The sequence below is a fragment of the Tasmannia lanceolata genome, unplaced genomic scaffold (genome assembly GCF_043159265.1).
Source record: "Tasmannia lanceolata isolate RefF3 unplaced genomic scaffold, GAP_Taslan_0.1 ptg000003l, whole genome shotgun sequence".
NCBI classification, from domain to species: Eukaryota; Viridiplantae; Streptophyta; class Magnoliopsida; order Canellales; family Winteraceae; genus Tasmannia; species Tasmannia lanceolata.
This window is the reverse complement of record NW_027518680.1, coordinates 59,055,238-59,075,750: the sequence shown is the minus strand read 5'-3', so window position 1 is coordinate 59,075,750 and position 20,513 is coordinate 59,055,238. Positions and strand designations below refer to the sequence as shown.

The window sequence follows — 20,513 nt, the reverse complement described above, 5'->3', positions numbered from 1 at the left end:
TTATGCCATACCCATAGTTTGCAAAAATGTATGATGGCAAAAAAAATACGCTTTGAGACCAAAATGTGGTTTAAAATGTCTATGGGTAAAAAAAGGTCTAAAAATGTTGGAAAAAACCGAGAAGTGAGAGAGAGAGAGAGAGAGAGAGAGAGAGAGAGAGATTAATATGATGAGTGAAAAATATTTCTTACTATGCCAGCTTGAGAAAAGAGGTAATTAAAATTAAAAATGACATAAGTGAAAACATGAAAATAGAGAAACCAATTAAAATTAAAAGCTGAAAAATTGAAGGCAGATTTTTCAAAATTTTAATTTCAAAATAACATTAATACTTAAATTTTTTTTATAAATATTCTCTATTAATCAGTGGTTTTAAAGTTTTTCAAGAAAACGGGGTTTAATTTTATTTTTTTCAAAGCGACATCCTTTAAGGTATGAAATCACAATAAAATGTGAAGTTTTGCTACCTAAAGTTTATCATTAAAATCTTAACAATGTTTGTTTGAATAATGAGCTCTATATATACAGAGAGGAAAGTGTCTCTAGTCTGCCGACCAGAGATCATTCTCTAGTCTGCCGACCAAAAACACATGGGTCCCACCTTATTTGTGGTGATCTAAAGCATTCATCTGATAGGCCCTATCATAGAAAGGGTGTCCACAAAAAATCAGCTTCATAGGATCATCTTAAACCCTTCAAATTGTGGAGCTAATATGATTTTAATGAGAAACTTTAGGTAGTAAAACTTAACATTTTAATGATAAACTTTAGGTAACAAAAAATCCTGGCCGCTATATATTCCCACCCTCTTTTATTCATCTTTTCTCTAAAACAAAGGAAAAGACAGTTAAAAGAAGTACAAATGCAGCCAATTTCAGGAAAAAACAAGAACGAGAGGAGTAGAAATGCTAAAAAGGAAGTAGAATTATTATTTCTCATATATATATATTTTGTGTGTGCTCTTTTTCTAATTTTCATTTACAATTTCCAAGTTACTCCCCGTAGCCGATAAGCAAAGTGCTCTCTAATCATTTTGACGTCTAGTGATAACATTTCCAATTTTTCAGCCAAAGCTTTGTCAATTAGGGGATGGTAAAGAGCCTGAGTTTTCTTCACCATATTGTTCATCATCTCATATCTAAACAGGGAGACAGGGACATGGAGAGTCAGTCCACTCCCCCCACGTGAGTGAGAGAAAGAGTGATACACCTGTTGCCCTTAATTTATGCATGTAGGTGTGGTTGATTTGAAAGGTGCAACAAAAAAGGAATGAAAGGGAAAGGAGAGGTAAAAGATTCAAGGAAGGAATACATGCCCTCCTAACGTTGGTGAGAGTATTGACCATCCAATGATTTACCTCAGTTCTAATTATATACGTATACTAGATCTCTAATACATATAGAGCTAACTTTTGTAATTTGTAAAGAGAAATGAATAATTGAAGACTGATATCCACACTGCTGTATTTTTATAATGGCACTGATGACTTGTTTTGCACTATTATATTGTTTGTTGGGAGCTTTCAGGGAAAGGGAAGTCATATATGCGACCCTTTTCTTTTCCTTAGACACCCAAATCTAGTGTATCAATGACTGGCAGAGGACAAGACTTACGGGAAGTGTTCAACGGGCCAGATTGTCACGTACGCTGATTTTGGGTGTCCCAAGCAAAGAGTATGGGCGGATATATCAATTGTACCTTTTGGAAAGGGAGATGAAAAGAAAGCAATCCTTTCAAGTGTTATTGTTTGGATTTCTTAATAGATACTAATACAAGCAATACACATATTTCTAGCTTTGATTTTCTTTTTCTTTGTTTCTGGCATTGTAGGTTTTGAACATGGTCTGAGAATAAGGATTGGAGGCTCACTCCAAGACCAAGTATTGTATGACATGGGAAAGCTGGGACCTCTATGCCACCCATTTAGAAAGTTGGCAGGTGGGATGTTTGGGTTCTCCAAAGGTTGTTTGCGGATGGAGAGGTGGGATGCGCTCAACTCTTTTTTCAGAAATACAGGGTAATGCTTTTATTTCCAGAACTTCATTTTTGTTTTTGTGACTGTTTAAACATGTAGGGTATATTACCTAGACCTATACAATTTAGGGCAAGACATGCATGCTTTATAAAAATATTGAGTATTCAGTTTACCTATTAGTATTGAGTATTCAGATTACTTATTAATATGATAATCATCAACTAGTAGGCATTAGTTTATTGCTATAAGCTTCAAAATTTTAGCTTGTCCTTTGGCTGTTATCATTTGCCAAAGTAGCTCCTAGAAATATATTAGATGAAAGCCAATTGTTGTGTAATAACTGTGGAAAGTTGTGAACAATTGTTCCTACAGAACAAATGATTTTTTACAGAATTGTTGTGTGCTATGTATGGTTTATATTCTCCTTGACACTTTTTCCATCCAAGTAAGGGAGAGAATAGCTTATACTTAGGAGTTGTGCTTTGATACCATGTGAAAACAGCCAATTACTCCAAAAGCTTAAGCTGTTGGAGATGGCGTTCTTTAATATTTTATACTTTAATACTCCCCCTCACGTGTCGCCCCACTTTTTTATGGTTGGCCCACACGTGGCACCTGTGGGCCCTCTTTTGGGTTGGCCATTACACGTGTATTTTTAATATCAAGGAGGTTTGAACCAAGGACCTTTGCTCTGATACCATGTTGAGAGAAGAGGAGGAGAAGAATGTAAGTCAGGGATGGACTTCCCCTCACCTGTGTGTGTGTGTGTGTGTATATATATATATATATTAATGGTATTTCAATACGCTTTTTCTCAGAGTTTCATCATGTAATTGTATATATTCTGTAAGAAGAAGAGTACAATGACCAAAATGCCCTTAGGCACACATACACCTTCTAACACTAAGCAAACTGAATTCATAGGAAAATTAGATACGCCGCCATTTAGAAGTTTATACCAATACAAATTGATTCTTGTTACCAAAAGTGCTGCTGTGTTTGGTGTCTAACTCTTGTTGTTGCAGAGCAATTGTGACGTTTGGTCTTAACGCACTCAATGGGAGACATCAAATAAGAAAGGGTGTCATGGGAGGCTCTTGGAACTCTAGTAATGCTCACAGTTTCATAGAGCACACCATTTCAAAGGGATATCCAGTTGATTCATGGGAATTTGGTACTTCACTTTTTAAGTTTAATGCTTTATCTCTTTCACTTGAAAATCACAAGTTTAATTCTTTGTAACTTTTTAATATAAAAGCACAAAGCACAATCCCTACTCTTTTAATACAACCCCAGCGCCTCGACCCCCCTCCCCCCAGACTCTCTCAAAAATAACTCCAACCCTTCCACCCTCCACCCTCAAAATTTTCAATGGGGGCCACATTGTTTGAGAGAGAGAGAGAGAGAGAGAGAGAGAGAGAGAGAGGAGTTCCTACTCCACGAAGTAGATAACTTATCTACTCTGTAGGCTTAAAATATAATGAGGGCCATATTGTTTGGGTGATCCAAAGTATTCATTTGATGGGTCCTGACATAGATAGGGTGTGCCCAAATAATCAGCTCTGTAGTATCATCGAACCTGTTCGATTTGTGGAGGCAAAAATGGACGGGTATAAACCTTCACAAGTCTGTCCATTTTTGCCTCCACAAATCGAAGGGCTAGGATGACCCTATGGAGCTGTTTATTTGGGGACACCCTATCTATGTGAGGGCCCATCAAATAAATGCTTTGGATCACCCAAAGAATGTGGCCCCCACTGTATTTTAAGCCCACGGAGTAGATAAGTTATCTACTCGGAGGAGTAGGAACTCTTTTCTCTCTCTCACACACACATATTTAAATTTTTAATTTTTAAATTTTATTTTATTTAATAAAAATAGCCAAATCCTACTTTCGGGGGTTTGCCAAATCCAACACCTCTAATCCGTGTCGGATCCCGACACAAGAATCCGAATACATGCAACAAAGATCCAAAATCATGGAAAGCACCTCAATCCGACCATTTTCAGCAGCAATATGCAGCGCAGAGAGCCAAGCATCTCCAAATCTCTCATCTCTCGCAGCCTCAAAGAACCCATGTTCTTGGGTCAACCTGCAACTCAAATCTCTGATCCACAAAGAGCCCAAGATGAGAACAGCCATTCTAAGGAAGGACATTGGGAATGACTGAAAAGGAAGTTCTCCTATAAAGCACTGAATCTCAGAGATGGGACACGAAGAACTAAATTACAAGGCATAAGCCTGAATCCTTTTTTCTTTTTTTTTTAAAAATGACAATTTCATTAATGATTAAAATAGGGACAAGATGTCCCATGCCCAGTACACCGACCTTACTTGAATAGGACTGAATCCTATAAAAAGCCTTTTTTTCTCCAGAACTGTAAGTAAGTAAGCTAGTTGATTGGCTTCCCTGTGATCATGCAAGATTTCCATTTACATCAATATGAATCTCCTTGTAAGGGAGGCATCCTTCCTTGCCCCCAAAGAATTGTTTCAAGGTAATCTTCCTCTATGAAAGTCAGCCTACACTTCTTTGGATTGAGTAGATTTCAGACTGTGTTCGGATGCTTATAACTGTTACATAGACTAGTTGGCTCTGCATGTTCATGCTATTGACTAAACTGGGTTCATATCAGATTATCATCTGATGTGGTTTTCTTATTCCAAATTCTATTACCATGAGACTAAAGGGTTAATGTATTTACCCATGACTAAACAAAGATCCTCCACCAAGAAGATCAAATCTAATGTTCTTAAACTTGTGAACTGTGTAAGTAGGAACTAATTGAGGAATCCAGGATGCTGTCATGGCTTGATTGCTTGATTTCTATAAACAGACAACATCTCGACCTTTGTTCTTTCTATCCTTTGCAATGCAATATCAGTTTTCTTTTTCTTTCTTTTTTGAGAAAAAAAAATTATCGGCTTGTAAAAGCATCTCATGATGTTTTAGTGCTTTGACTCTCTCTCTCTTGTTTTTTAAATAGAATCCACTGCAAATGTTTACTAATTGAGGGATTAGCTTTGATTTATGCGATGATTGGCTGTGATGATTTTTATACAGTTGACCATGTCAACCAACTACATAGTGAGGGACGAGCCCTTATCATTGAAGAGTAATCAAAATCCAAAACGAGCTAGGCCTTGATTGGAAAAAAAAAAAAAAAAATCATTGGAAAAAATATTTGGTGGCTTCAAGAAAAATTTTCCTCGGAATAATGGTTTATGGAGAGGGACAGAATAGAGGGTGAGGCCTGAGAGTGAGGTAAGGGTGAGAAGTAGCTGAAAAACAAGGAAAAGATATACTCTACTCAAAATAGAGTTCTAGTTTTCTGTATTTTTCTTTCGATAATAGCACTCCTCACTTTATTAAACAATTCCAAAATTTATTGTCAATCTCTTTCCAATTGTAAAAGTGTACACAAAAAAAGGGAGACCATTATCAACACAAAAGAGTGCACTAAAATCCACCCCAATAAGAATATTTCTAACTCAACAATTCACTTATTCTTGCTTCCTAACTTTCAGAGGCTGGTTTCAGAGCTAGAAATGATATTTACTCGTTCCTGCTTTCAAACCTTCAACAATGATAATTTCTCATTTTCCTCTTTTCTCAAAGTGATCCTTCCCCAACTCCATAGAGTAACCCAGAAAATTCAATCACAGATAGTATCAATTTGGAAAGAACATTTAAGTTCTCAAAGCAATACATCTTTGTTCCTACATCATTGGAGAAAATATTTGGTGGGTTCATGAGAATTTTTCTTTCGATAATAGCACTCCTCACTTCATTAAACAATTCCAAAATTTATTGTCAATCTCTTTCCAATTGTAAAAGTGTACACAAAAAAGGGAGACCATTATCAACACAAAAGAGTGCACTAAAATCCACCCCAATAAGAATATTTCTAACTCAACAATTCACTTATTCCTGCTTCCTAACTTTCAGAGGCTGGTTTCAGAGCTAGAAATGATATTTACTCGTTCCTGCTTTCAAACTTTCAACAATGATAATTTATCATTTTCCTCTTTTCTCAAAGTGATCCTTCCCCAACTCCATAGAGTAACCCAGAAAATTCAATCACGGATAGTATCAAATCCATCTTTGTTCCTACACCAAGCACGACTAGGTTTATGTTGTATAACCTTCGGCCGTGCTTTTACTATATTTTCATTGTATAGATTGAAAAAACCAGAAAATTCGTGCTTTGGAAAGCAGAAAATGAGAAGCATTGAAGATTATAGAGTAACAGATCATTTCATGGTTCAGTGTGCATAACCACTTATCAGAGAAAATAGATTCACTCAAATAAGAGAAGCTTATATATGAAGATTGGATCTCAGTACAGCTTCTTCTGTAGAAAAATATTTTCTTCCACATTTCAAACTGATTCAAGAGCAAAAAAAACATAGAATGCACAGATGATGAAAAGTAATTACTGTGAAGCCCTCACAGTTTTCTCTAACTACTTTAATTTCACTTTCTCAACAGAACTCTCTAAACTGAAATTCTTGCCGCAGTTGGGGTTGTTTATGACAACAATTTTTCTACTAATCAAATCTCAATAACAGTCAGATGAGAAGAATACATACACAGTGAAAGAACGTGTTGACGACTTGATTCGTATATAGATCTATTTTCCGTCATTTTCTACTGAATAAGGCCTATGATGGAAAATAACAAGATCAGCAACTCTCTGAGAAGGCTCTCTGATCTTCTCCAGCTGAAACTGAATTCAGCTTCTTGAAGGCCAGCTTTTGTTGGGGGAGTTGACCATTGGAGGACACAGTGATCTCCGTGTCTATGATGATGGTGTCCTCGTCCTTGAACTCTCCTCTCAAAATACCCTTGGCCAACTCGTTCTCAACATGCTGTTGGATCACACGTTTTACAGGCCTCGCACCATAGTTGGGGTCATATCCAAGGCTACCCAAGAACTCAATCGCAAGTTCTCTCACCTGAATTACGATCTTCCGGCCACTGACTCTGTTCTGTACACGTTGCAACTGGAACACGGAATACAAGCATATGGTAAATCAAAAGCATATCAGCCTAGAGGAGGAAAAAAATCCAAAAATAAAAAATTGCTAGTAATTACAAGATTAAAAATATGGGATTTGCTAGGGACTTTCGCAAAAAGGCATTTTTCGTCTGGCTGTTGCATGAGAGAGCAGCCACCTCAGATGAAGTAAATGAATAAGACAAAACTTGCTGAAAAGTTAGCCTGTGTGGCTGCTCTCTCACGCAACAGCCAGCCGCGAAATGCCTTCCTGTTAAAGTCCCTGGCAAATCCCTTGAAATATAGGTTGAAATTCAAAGACCCATAAAATCCAAACAGAAACATCAAACAATAGCAAGAAAATCAAAAGCTTCTAAATATAAGCTTGATTGAAGACGTAGAATAATGAAAAATCAGCATAAGTCGAGTTCTGAAATATATGCTGAAAATCTGAATACTCCAACCAAATCATACAAAAGAACGATAAACTGCTGGAAGAAAAAAAAAAGATATACTGAAACCTAAGAATTTTTTTTCATATAGAGGTGTCAAGTGCAAAGTCTGGAAATTGATTAGAAAAACTGCTCCGCGATACACATTTTGACACAGAATAAATCTTTAAAGTTCTAAAAAAATGTTTGCAAGGAAGGATCACCATACCTGTAACCTCACAATACTATTTATCTCCTCACGGTCCAGAGGCTGGAATACTATATACTCGTCAACACGATTCATAAACTCGGGACGAAAGATAGATCTCGCAGCATTCATCACCCTTTGCTTAATGGTTTCATAACCCAAATCCTTGGACCCAACTTCGGTATTGAGTATGTACTCTGAACCTACGTTAGATGTCATGATAATGACAGTGTTGGTAAAGCTCACAGTGCGACCCTGCGAGTCAGTCACCCTACCATCGTCCAAAACCTGAAGTAAAACATTGAAGACATCCGAATGAGCTTTCTCAATCTCATCAAACAAGATAACCGCATATGGCCTCCTGCGAACCGTCTCTGTTAGCTGCCCGCCTTCTTCATAGCCAACATAGCCAGGTGGTGCTCCTATCAATCTGGAGACTGAATGTTTTTCCATGTACTCACTCATGTCAATCCGCACAAGAGCTTCTTCAGTGTAAAACAAGTATGAGGCAAGTGCTTTGGCTAGCTCTGTTTTGCCAACTCCAGTGGGACCCATGAACATGAGACTTGCAATAGGGCGGTGAGGATCTGAAAGACCAGCCTGAGACCGTTGGATGGCCTCGGCTACGGATTTCACAGCTGGGTCTTGACCCACAACACGTCTATGGAGTTCATCCTCCAAATTTAATAGTTTTTCTATCTCGGACTGTTGAAGCTTGGAAATGGGAATACCTGTCCATTTGCTGACTATTTCAGCAATGTCGGACTCAGTTACCTCTTCCCTTAGCATGGACTTCCCAGAATTTTGATATTCATCTAACTCCTTTTGTGCAACTTTTAGTTGGGGTTGCAAAGACATAATACTCCAGTACTTCAATTCAGCTGCACGAAGGTCACAGTCACGTTCCGCCTGTTGAATCTCTAGATTTACCTCGTCAATCTACACCACGAAAAGCCCAGTCAATAAAGTGGACAATTAACATTCAATTTCAGTAATTATTAGAAACCTAATGGAGTACCTAAAAGCCAACGGAGACTTGGGTTGGGTTAAACAAGATTTGCATTGAGATAAACGGAGCTCGATTTCCATAAACCCAAAAAAAAAAGCTCAATTAGTTCGAATTTTCAAAATTTTTGTTACACCGAAACCTCTTTACTGAGTAACTAGAGAGAGAGAAAAAACCCTCAATTAAATATTAAATACTACCATTCAAAAAAAATATTAAAGACTAAACTCAACTGAATACTGCATAAACAAACTTGCTAGAGACTCAAAACTAGAAAAAATCAGACAAGGTTTTCATACTTGCATAACTCATCACTCAAAAGAGTTTTGAGTCAAATCTGTATTCAGGCCTTCAAAGTACGAATCATTTCAGGTTTACAAACCTTTTCTAAAAATTTTATCCACAAAGAAGGTTATGAAGTTATGAACTAGGGGTGGAACCTAGGGGTGGAACCTGGGTAAAGTCGGATTGAGCTTTTGCTAGAAAATGAATTGGAATCACCCCAAACCCGGCCCAATTTTAGGGTAAAATCTCAACCGAATTCCTAAAAATCGACCCGAGTTGCACCCCTGTTATGAACTAATGAATATATTTTTAATCTGAACAAGCTCAAGAATACTAAAGCAGGACACAGAAGAGAAGGATACCTCTTCCTTGATGGACTGAATGCGGGTCACTACAGATTTCTCATGCTCCCACTGCTCAGTTAGCTCTGCTTGCTTTTCTTTTAGTAGAGACAGCTCTGCCTCAATGCGACTCAACCTATCTTTGGAGGCTCTGTCAGTATCATTAGTAAGAGAAAGACGCTCCATCTCTAGTTTCAAAACAGAGCGGTCGATTTCATCGAGAGCGGTTGGCTTTGAAGTGATCTCCATTTTCCGTTTGGCAGCTGCCTCGTCAACTAGATCAATAGCTGCAACAAATATAGATGTGTTACAACTTGGCATCCCAAATGGACTATGAAATAGTGCTACTTGAATTCTTTTTTTTTCTTTTTTCTGATGGGTAAGCTGCGATTGAAGTTAAAATACAACCTCAAAGGTTGACAGTTGCAACAATAAGAACCTTTAGTGTTTTTTTTTTCTTTTTTTTTCTTTGAGGAAAACTGTTTGCTTTCCAACTTACACATTGGCACATGCGCAATGTCTTATATATGATGTTAGTCAGACTAATATGGTGGGTACATATGTTTAATTGATAAAAACACAACAACAACAAAAAAGTTCCCAGATAACATATGATTGCATTAAAATTAATAGAATCTGTATAATTAATAATTACAAGCTAAAGAGGGTATATTGTTTAAGGTAATGCAACATCACTTCAGGGACAACACGTCCCGCAGATTGCTTCTGGTTGTAAATTTTACACACTGAATTGAAAAAGGTTTCGGTTTGGACATCTATCACCGTCACAAAAGAAATTTCAGTTGAATTCCTCCAAAAAATTTTTTTTTTTTTTTTTGAATGGTGAATTCCTCCAAAAATTAAAACCACAAAAACATATGAACATATGCAAATAATAAAAATTTTAAAATGAAACTTAAGGAAATGCTAGAATAAGCACAGTAAGGTTCATTATAAACTCAAAATGCATACAACCGAATAAATATATGCTTCAAAAAAGCACAAAATGTAGGAAAAGAGCCATTCAATTCATTAATTCTATGAAGAAAGTACAATATAAGGAAGATCAACGGACGATCTCACATATGTGCCTCATGATGCACCACAAGATCAACTGTTTTGCTCTCACATACATGCCACCCAATAGCCTCTTGTAGGACTCAAATATGAGAAGATCAAGATCAATCTTGATCTCACATAGATTTTAAATTTTGTTCTTAAAATAACTTCTGTCTCATTTTCATGATCAGATCTATTCATCCAAAAAAGAAACAATAAGACCAGCCAAATGGCATTGAGATCACCTTGATCATATGATCCGAGGCCCTTGATTCATCAATCCTATTTCAGTTTCAGCCAAAAGTAACAATTGTAGATTTTTTTCGAACTTTGGTTATCCGGAATGGGATCAAGACCATTTGAATCTACAAGATCAACGACCATGATCCCACATATGTGCCACCCTATAGACCCTTCTTTCTTTTCTTTTTTTTTTTTTTTTTTGAGTGGTACTTTAATGGCACTAACGAACCCATGTGTTTGCGTCGGTTAGTTGCGGCCGAAACCTTAAACCATGAATGGAATAAGACTCAGGTTTGTTATCGCTCTAAAAAAGGATATATTTTGTCCTAATAAGCATGTCAGGGCATGGCCAAAACGTCTATCACATGTGTTCAGCCAGCACTATTTTGAAAATTATATGATTGTTAGATGGTTACCTTTGTCAGGCAAAAAGCGTCCACTAATGTAACGATCCGAAAGAACTGCAGCTCCTACAAGTACACTGTCAGAAATGCGGACTCCATGGTGTAACTCATATCTTTCACGCAATCTACGTAGCATAGAGATTGTATCTTCCACAGAAGGTTGATCAACAAAAACTTGCTGGAAACGTCGCTCCAGGGCTGGGTCTTTCTCAATATATTTGCAGTACTCATCAGGGGTTGTTGCTCCAATACATCTCAACTCTCCACGACCGAGCATTGGCTTCAACAGATTCCCCGCATCCATGGCACCATTAGTAGCACCTGCAATAAAAAATTAAGAACACATTAATCAGAATTTGATTCTACTTAAAAGATTCAGAGAAATCACATTCAAGACTGTGTTGCTGTCATTGTCACAAATACTTGTCTCAGGAATTTCCTCGGGATATTTAAAAAAAAAACTATTATGTTTGGGTTTATATCAGGAAAAAAGTAGAAAAATATTTAAATATAGAAAAACATTAAATTTAAGAACAAAGGACAACAAATAATATCGTGAATTTATTGCAATATTTTTGTGATATTTTTGTAGTAAAAATAAAGGCATATGAAGATATCTCGATTTTAAAAAAAAAAAACTAGGGAAAATATCTCCAGTTTGTTGTTTTATCAAAAAATTGCAAAAAAAAGAAAAAACATGATATTTTAAAAAAAAAAGTCAGATATTTGTACTATGGTTGATGTTTAAGGAATCAAAACATAGATGCACTTAAGACATGTAACACGTGTCATTTGAGACCTAACATAAGAAGAACATTCACAGAGAAGCGTCTGTCGGAAGAATTCCATCTACTCAAGTCCAAGCTGAGCCTTTTTTTCTTTTTTTTTTAATGTTAAAGTCCAAGCTGAGCCTTGAGTGATAACTTTTTAATCATAAAATGATTATATAACTATGATGGATGAAATTGTACAAAATGAAAGAGGGAAAGAGCCATCAGCAAGCATGTCAAAGAACCTCAAGAATTAAGACATTGAAAAACTAGACAACCATGCATGCTAACTATAGTGACCTGCCCCGACAACAGTGTGGATCTCATCAATGAAGAGGATTATTTGTCCATCTGATTCAGTCACTTCTTTCAGTACAGCTTTCAGTCTATCCTCGAATTCTCCCCTAAATTTCGCTCCAGCAATGAGTGCGCCCATATCAAGAGAAATCAACTGCAAAAAGAAAGCAAACAAGATAAGGATTTAAATTAAATCAATTGTAGGTATTAATTAAAGCATCCTGCACTAATAAGAATTCAAACATACTCAACCGATTTTAAAGCATCCTCGCTGTTAACTTACATGCCCCTACAGTTCATATTATTTGACTGTAGAACATCCATGTTACACAGATTCTTCTAAATGGGTGAGTACCATTATTGGATGTGTCGGATTCCAATGCTTCGGGATTCACTGTGATACTTCTAGATCTCTTTTATCTGTTTTTCTCTAAATACTCCCACCACAACTTTACAATTACCGCATGTTTTGATGTTCATCCATCCTGATAGTAATTTTTTTATATGGAAATAAAACATTATATTTACTAAACCTATTAAAAATTTCTTGTTATATTTCTTTACATTAATTGTTATTATCAGAATTTTATGTAAAAAAATTAAAATTTGATAATTGATTAAAATATTCTGGTGAATCAGCGAATTATTCTTTTTTGAGGTTTGCTGAATCCGACACCCGATACCCATGTTAGATTCCAACACTCGTACCCTAGCGCTTAATAGTCCATGCACATACCAGTTTTCTCCTATATATCCACCAATCATCCCACTAAACATAAATCAGTCCTTTAAACCGTGTTACAGAATTTTCCTATGTCCGTTACCAGGCCCCATCAGTCCCTTCGGTAACCATATCCAGCCCCTGAAAGCCATTTACAATCCTCAACTGTGAATTGTTCATTTCCCAATCCTTTACGTCTAGTCCTCTTTTACACCCAAAACCCTTCGCAAGCCTATTACTCTTAACTAGAAATTATTCTTTTGTTTTGGAATGATCCAATTCCCCTAAAAACTGCCTGGTCGTCCATAACAGTTCACCTACCACCAATCACAAACCGTCATAACAATCATTGACTTTTCATAACCCAGTTTGCTCAAACCTACTTCCCTAATCCTTTTGATTAATCTCAGTCTATCAGTTGGCAGTCTTACGTCAATGGCGCCCTAAGTGACAATTTGAGCAACTGTAAATTAAGGTCCTTATCAACTCGTTCCAATAATTCTTGCACATTGTAGAAACTGGTTCTTTTAGTTGGAACTTGGAACTAAAAGTTGAAAATGCTGAACAGGCATCTGTGCGCTGAACAAAATTACACAAGCATCTCAGTCCTTTTTTGTAAGGAAAGTTACGACGGACAATGACTACATTAAGGATGACAAGGAAGCAACACATAAGAATGCTAATTTAGCTTTCTTCTATATTAGGAGTTATATAGTAGGTTTTTTTTAAAATGAAGAGTGATATAATAGAAACATAATGATTCCCAGTTATCAACTAACCACGACTGAGTAAATCCATTAAAGCTAGATATAAGAAATTAGTGTTCTAAAACTTGTTGCCTGACTCTGCCGAGTTGACTCAGTATGGTCAGGCTTCGAGTGGTGAGTCCAACCTCTTACTTCTTAATAGTTAGCAAAACATGATTTTGTTAGATTTTCTTTGAAAAATAAATGGTCAATTTTCATCAGTAAACTCAGGCTCCGAGTGGTGGGTCCAACCTCTTATTTCATAAATAGTTAGCAATTTAACATAACATGATTGAGTCAGATTTTCTTCGAAAAATAAATTGTCATTTTTTATTGACTGTGCTTGACCAAAAAAGAAAGCAATTATTTCTGAGTCAGCTGAGTTGGCAGGAGGAGTCAACGTGCACATATTGCGGCCTAGGGATCACCAGGCAGCTCTTTCGCGCTATAGCGATTCGAGGGAATAGAACAATTCTTCTTGGAGGAGATTTTGGTTTGGTCAGAATACTGGTTTGTTGAACTTTCCAAATGTAACTCCTACAACTTAGCAGTATCTATATGCAAAAACGTAGAACTTATGCTACTGCTCAGAAAGTTCCATTCCTTCACCGAAACATGTAAAGCAACTAAAGCAAAACACATTATTTTTTAGGTGCCTGAGTTTCTGCCGTCGAAAACTGCGATTACCGAGTTTTAAACAGTTACTCATTGGTAAGATCTTTCAAGATGAAAAATTGCACACCTTGCGGTTCGTCAGAGCTTGAGGCACATCCCCTTGCACTATTCTCTGGGCAAGCCTGTTGAGAAGGTAAAGATTATATGAGCGTCTATTGCAAGAGAAGGGCTTCCTAGGTCATAACTTCAGGAAACCAAACAATTTTTTTCTACCTATCATTCATGGGATCTGTTACATAAAAAAGAATTCAACAGGCATAACAGCCCTTACCCTTCAGAAATTGCAGTTTTACCAACACCTGGTTCACCAATCAGTACCGGATTGTTCTTTGTTCTCCTTGAAAGAATCTGCATGCATCTACGAATTTCATCATCCCTTCCTATAACTGGGTCGAGCTTCCCTTCCCGTGCCATAGCCGTCAAATCCTTGCCATATTTATCTAAGGCCTCATACTTCCCCTCGGGGTCTGTAACATATTCAAAAGGTGAGACATCAAAAATAACCTTCCAGTTTAAAATTAAAAAATCTTAAGCGTGCAATCACAACATAAACAAGAAGTTCAAAAATGCAAAAGGAACTGGTTTCAGTATATGACAGCAACTACAGCATTACACTTAATCTAACTCATGGTCACCGAAAACCTTCAAGCCAAATAGGAAGCTTGCTTCCCCAGAAGCTCGCTTCGGAAGTTAAGTTCTTCTCGTTTCCCAAATTTAGGGGAAATTTGTTTCTCACACACTTCCTAGATGTTTCCTCTTAATTAAGAGTGTGCCTCCAATTAGGTCATTATTTTTTTTTCTTACAAGAGTATTTTCATCATCCCTTCCAATCAGAAACACCGTAGCCATTATCTAACTCAAGGGAGCATACAACCAATATGGAGTATTTGGCACTAGATCCAATAAGTGTGCATTTGGCACTAGATACAATAAGTGTGTATACCACCATACCATGTTCTTTTTTTATTTTATATTATTTTTATATTAACATGCAAAAGATCATAGAAGATCCAATAAGTGTGTAATTGGAACTAGATCGATGCATCTACAATGTATACAACTAACCGATGAAAGCCTAATATTTACTAGAAAATCCAATATATTTTTTTGAAGAAATTTTTTTTCTTGGATCATAAAAAAACATATTAAAGAGAGAAGGAAAGAACAGTGACCCCCGTGTCCGAGAAGGTGAAGAATGGGGGCACAGAACAAGAGAATATACAAAAAAAAAAAAAAAATTAAAATAAGAAAAAAAAAACCCTCAAGAGGAAAGGAAATCAAAGAATTGAAGAGCCTCCCTAACAACACCATCCCTTGCTAGTCTATCGGCGTTTGAGTAAGCCGGCCTTCTAACATGGTGGAAGGCTATGAAAAATCCCTCCACACGATCTTGGATCTCATCAAACGAATGCGCGAACCTCCATGTGATCGAGTGACTTCCCTCCAACCATCTAATGACACTGAGTGAGTCACCCTCAACTATGAGACTATCAAATATGCTCCACTCTAAACTCCTCAACCCATGATGAGCTGCTCTAACTTTCGCTTCATTATAGTCTACTAACCCAATAGGCCTCGAAAAGGCCCATGATGGTGTACCATTCTCGTCCCTTAGTAAACCACCAATACCCGCCAGCCCAGGAGAACCTAAGCTGGATCCGTCAAAGTTAAACTTTCTCCAACCCGGACACGGAGGCGCCCATTCTAGGGATGGGCTCTAAATATGCTCACTACCATTGCAGATTTCTCTCCAGCGGAAAATCCACTAAGTATGTTAAAATTAAATAATTTTCAAATGCATACGACATGTTTTACTTCTTTTCAATTATACCCTATTTCCAGTATTTTTTGGCTCTAGGGGCTAACCAGACAAGTCTATTCAGCCGAGTTCTAAGCTGATCAGCAAGATTTCCAGCATTAGAACTTCAAGATACAATAAAATAAAATGCTTATAACTTTGAAACCCATCAATAATCATAGACACCTATGCATATAGAGGGGAAAAAAGACTCTAGAAATTGGTTAATGTATAGAATGACATGGTGAGCTGTAGGAGCAATGGCAACCAAAGGGTGGAGGTGGAACAAGGAAAGATGTTATCACCTAGGTCAATAACTTTATGAGATTCCCTTATGGCTTGTATGGCAGATGTCAGGGTCTTGAGAGAAATTTGAAAATCCTCATATAGCTGTTTTCCAAATCGAGGATCTTGTGTGAAAGCAAGTACTAAGTGTTCAACTGAAACGAAAGAGTCGCCACATTCTTTCATGTAGTCCCTGGCTCGCAGAAGGAGAGCATCCAATTCCAAGTCCCGTCCTAACATGGAAACAGAAGATTCACCTGGAACCTGTGATCAATTGCCAAATAATGTAAGTCAAAAGTGGGGGACAATAGAAAGTATTGTAGACAGAGAGTGAAAACAAAGGACTCCAAAATAAATTTAAAATATAACATCAAGGAAAAATTGTGGACCCAACTCCAACTAGTAGTTCTTTAATGAAGTCCTTGGCTCGCTGAATGAGAGTGGAATCAGAAGATTCACCTAGAACCTGTGATCAATTGCCAAATATGTAAGTCAAAAGTGGGGGACAGTAGAAAGTATTGTAGACAGAGAGTGAAAACAAAGGACTCCAAAATAAATTTAAAATATAACATTAAAGGAAAAATTGTGGACCTAACTAAAAATAGTAGTTCTACTCTGAACATTGAATGAATAACAAGTCAAATAAACAAAGCTTCGTTATCCTCAAGAAAATCAAACAAGATATGATACACCCACATTATAGCTTCTAAAGTTTTCAAGAAGCTTTAATTGACAGAATTGGAAGATGGAGGCAGAACCAAATGTTGTGGGACCTAACTATACTCCAATCAAGAAAGGAAAGGACAAGAGAATGTAAAGACAAGGAACATATAACAATTAATCATTGTAGAGAAGATTCGGGTAGATCATGCTTGGCACTAAGAACATTCAGCAAAGTCAAGCAACATTGGAAATATACACTATTAATCAGGATCCTTTTGAGGTTAGATAAGAAAGCATCAAACATCATGCATTATACCATGCAACTTAAACAATCGACCGATCAATACCATAAATCAGTGCAGAACACAGTATTAGGATTTAGGATAAAAGCATTTTGATCATAGGATCAAAATAAAGTGGTATAAGCAATATACATAAGATAAATACAAGCCAAGGTCAAAACCCAAATCTAAGAAAGTTAAACTGTTCTCAGATGCAATCCACGTTCTTATAGTATAACACTCTGCCTCGAGGTCAGTCCAATAAATAATTAGATAGAGAGGCCCTACAACAAATAACTTGTCTTATCCACATGATGAAAGTATGAATTGACAAGAGCCTAGATCCTATAAAAACATAGAACACAAAAACAGTAGAAATTACCTTCAGTTGCCGCTGAATATACTCATCGGTAGCTTCGAGGAGACGGGTATTATCAACTCCTGCCTTGCAAAAGATGCGCCGAGCACACCCATTCTTCTGTTCCAGCAGTGCTTTCATCAAATGCTCCATCCCCGCTATCTGATGCTTGCTCTCTTTTGCCAGTTTCATAGATGAAACAACCGCTTGCCAAGCCATCACTGTGAATTCGTGTTGAGTAATCTATCATGAAATCCAAACCCAAATCAACACCGTGAAATCTCATCAAGTTCGAACAATCGTATACTTAACAAATTTCAAAAACTGTGAAATTTCACCAAACTCGTATAGGATATGCAGAATTTCTCATATTTGATGACGAAATACAGCCTAAAGATTAATCATAAACATCAAATAAATAAATAAAATATGTGATTTCAGTAAAATCCATCCACTGTCTTTTATCTCTCAATTCCATGTAAATTCTTGAGTAATCTATCATGAAATTCAAATCCTAATCAACGCCATGAAATCTTATCCATTTAGACCAAATTATACTTTTTTTAAATGGCATTCGACCAAATTATACTTAACAAAATATATTAAAAAAAAAGACAGGACTGAATAAAACCATTCAAAAATTGCGAAATTTCAGAAAACTCGTACAGGATATCCAGAATTTCTCTTACCTGATGACGAAATACAGCCAATACATTAATCATAAAAACATAAAAAAGCGTGAAAATAGGATAAATGAAAGAAAATTCAAAGATTAAGGAGAAAATTAGAGTACCCTTCCATCCTTCTGAGCTTCGCATCGAATACTGACCGATCGCGAACTCTTTTTTACTCTCTCTACACTTCTGGTCCAAAAAAGATCGTTCTTGTTTGAAGATTGTAACGATTTTAGGGTTTTTAGCGGTTTTAGGGTTTTTAGGCGGAGAGAGAAGTGAGGGACAGCTAAAAGTGAGCTTTGACTGTGATTTATCGACAGCGAAAGACGAGGATGGAGTCCTGCGGCGGCCATTGACGGAATCCGGCGAGAATTACTTTTTTTTTAGGGTTTTTAGAAGGGAAATTCTCGGAGGTTCTTGAAAGAGAGATAAGAGAGAGAGAGTGCGAGCTTGCTTTCTAGAGAGTGTTAGTAAGAAAAAACGAATGAGGTGGGACCCAATGACCAATTTCTGGAGATCATTGATCGTGTGGTTTAAAGATTTTCTAGACGTATATAAAATGGGAATTGCTAGCGTCCATCGCAAAAGGGTTTACGTGGCTGCTCTGTCGCACATAAGACCAGCCACCTCGTTAATTGAGACAACAGCTTTTGTCTTCATTCACGAGGTGGCTGGTCTCACGTGGATAGACCAGCCGCGAAAAGCCTTTTACTATTGACGCTAGCAATTCCCATATTACTAGATTGCCTAATAATATTACGACCATTATATTGAGAAAATTTTGGAGGCACAACCAATCTATGTTAGGGCCCAACGAATGAATGGTTTAGATTGCCTAATATTAATATTGCGTATTCTTTGCTAGAACCTTGATTAAATAAGGCAGCCACAGAGGCACATCCAAAGAAACTAAATAATTTTTTTAGGGCACTTTTGGCTACCCTGAATTATTTTTTTTTCACTGGAATATTAGCTTACCAATGGTGAGGGATGGTGGGAGAGGAATAGATGCTAGAGAGACTGGGTGAGGAGAGGGCAAGAAAAGCCTGAAAAATCAAGAAACATAAGACTCCACTCCTATTATGATCGACTTTTTACTGATTTTTTAGCCACTTCTAATCTTCAATGCATTCACAAATCTCTCATTCTCCCACCACCCTACTCCTCTCTCATCACTTGGAGACACTAATTTATCATGAAAAAAAAAACATGGGTCCCACCTTATTTGTGGTGATCTAAAGCATTCATCTGATAGGCCCTATCATAGAAAGGGTGTTCACAAAAATCAGCTTCATAGGATTATCTTAAACCCTTCAATTTGTGGAGCTGATATGATTTTAATGATAAACTTTAGGTAGCAAAACTTAACATTTTAATGATAAACTTTAGGTAACAAAAATTCCTGGCCGCTATATATTCCCACCCTCTTTTGTTCATCTTCTCTCTAAAACAAAGTAAAAGACAGTTAAAAGAAGTACAAACGCAGCCAATTTCAGGAAAAAAACATGAAAGAGAGGAGTAGAAATGCTAAAAAGGAAATAGATTTATTATTTCTCATATATATTTTGTGTGTGCTCTTTTTTCTAATTTTCTTTTACAATTTCCAAGATGCTCACTGTAGCCAATAAGCAAAGTGCTCTCTAATCATTTTGACCTCTTGTGATAACATTTCCAATTTTTCAGCCAAAGCTTTGTCAATTGGGGGATGGTAAAGAGCCCGAGTTTTTTTCACCATATTTTTCGTGACAGGGAAAGGAGAGGTAAAAGATTCAAGGAAGGAATACATGCCCTTCTAAGCTCGGTGAGAGTATTGACCATCCAATGATTGACCTTAGTTATAATTATATACTTATACTAGATCTCTAATTATTGTATCTTATTTTAAAAAACACATAAAGAGCTAACATTTGTAAAAAGAAATGAATAATTGAAGACTGATATCCACACTGCTGTATTTTTATAATGGCACGGATGACTTGTTTTGCACTTTCCTATTGTTTATTGGAAGATGATATTTTCACTCACCCTGCATTACGCATGCCCCCCCCATAACGTGATTTGACGTGACAAGAGGGCAACTTTAATGCCTTTTGACTTCAAATCACCTTATATGGGGGCACATGCGTAATGCAGACGGGCCGAAAATACCATCGCCCTTTGGGAATTGTAATAGTCTTTAACCGATGATTAAAATAATGTAAAATTATGAGAGTAGTGCCTTGTACAATAGAGCCTCTCTATCTTAGAGACTAGTACTAGTAGGACATATATACAGATTATTAACTTATGATT

The 20,513-nt window shown here is 36.8% G+C and overlaps 1 protein-coding gene and 1 long non-coding RNA gene across 2 annotated transcripts; one reads left to right on the top strand and one right to left on the bottom strand.

Moving 5' to 3' along the window:
• The first annotated feature begins 1,818 nt into the window (after window positions 1–1,818).
• LOC143863702 (uncharacterized) lies at window positions 1,819–4,832 on the top strand. The gene is made up of 3 exons (XR_013240951.1): window positions 1,819–2,017; window positions 3,001–3,149; window positions 4,402–4,832. It is a non-coding gene; the product is annotated as an uncharacterized LOC143863702 (long non-coding RNA).
• Window positions 4,833–6,215: 1,383 nt separating this feature from the next.
• Window positions 6,216–18,664, bottom strand: LOC143857118 (chaperone protein ClpB3, chloroplastic-like). The gene is made up of 11 exons (XM_077367395.1): window positions 18,341–18,664; window positions 17,572–17,790; window positions 16,640–16,711; window positions 16,266–16,509; window positions 14,434–14,629; window positions 14,230–14,284; window positions 12,024–12,174; window positions 10,966–11,274; window positions 9,269–9,534; window positions 7,637–8,554; window positions 6,216–6,983 (listed from the first exon to the last, which is right to left on the bottom strand). Exons 1-11 carry the CDS (start codon window positions 18,572–18,574, stop codon window positions 6,663–6,665), a joined length of 2,985 nt encoding a protein of 994 aa, XP_077223510.1. The 5' UTR covers window positions 18,575–18,664; the 3' UTR covers window positions 6,216–6,662.
• Window positions 18,665–20,513: the final 1,849 nt, after the last annotated feature.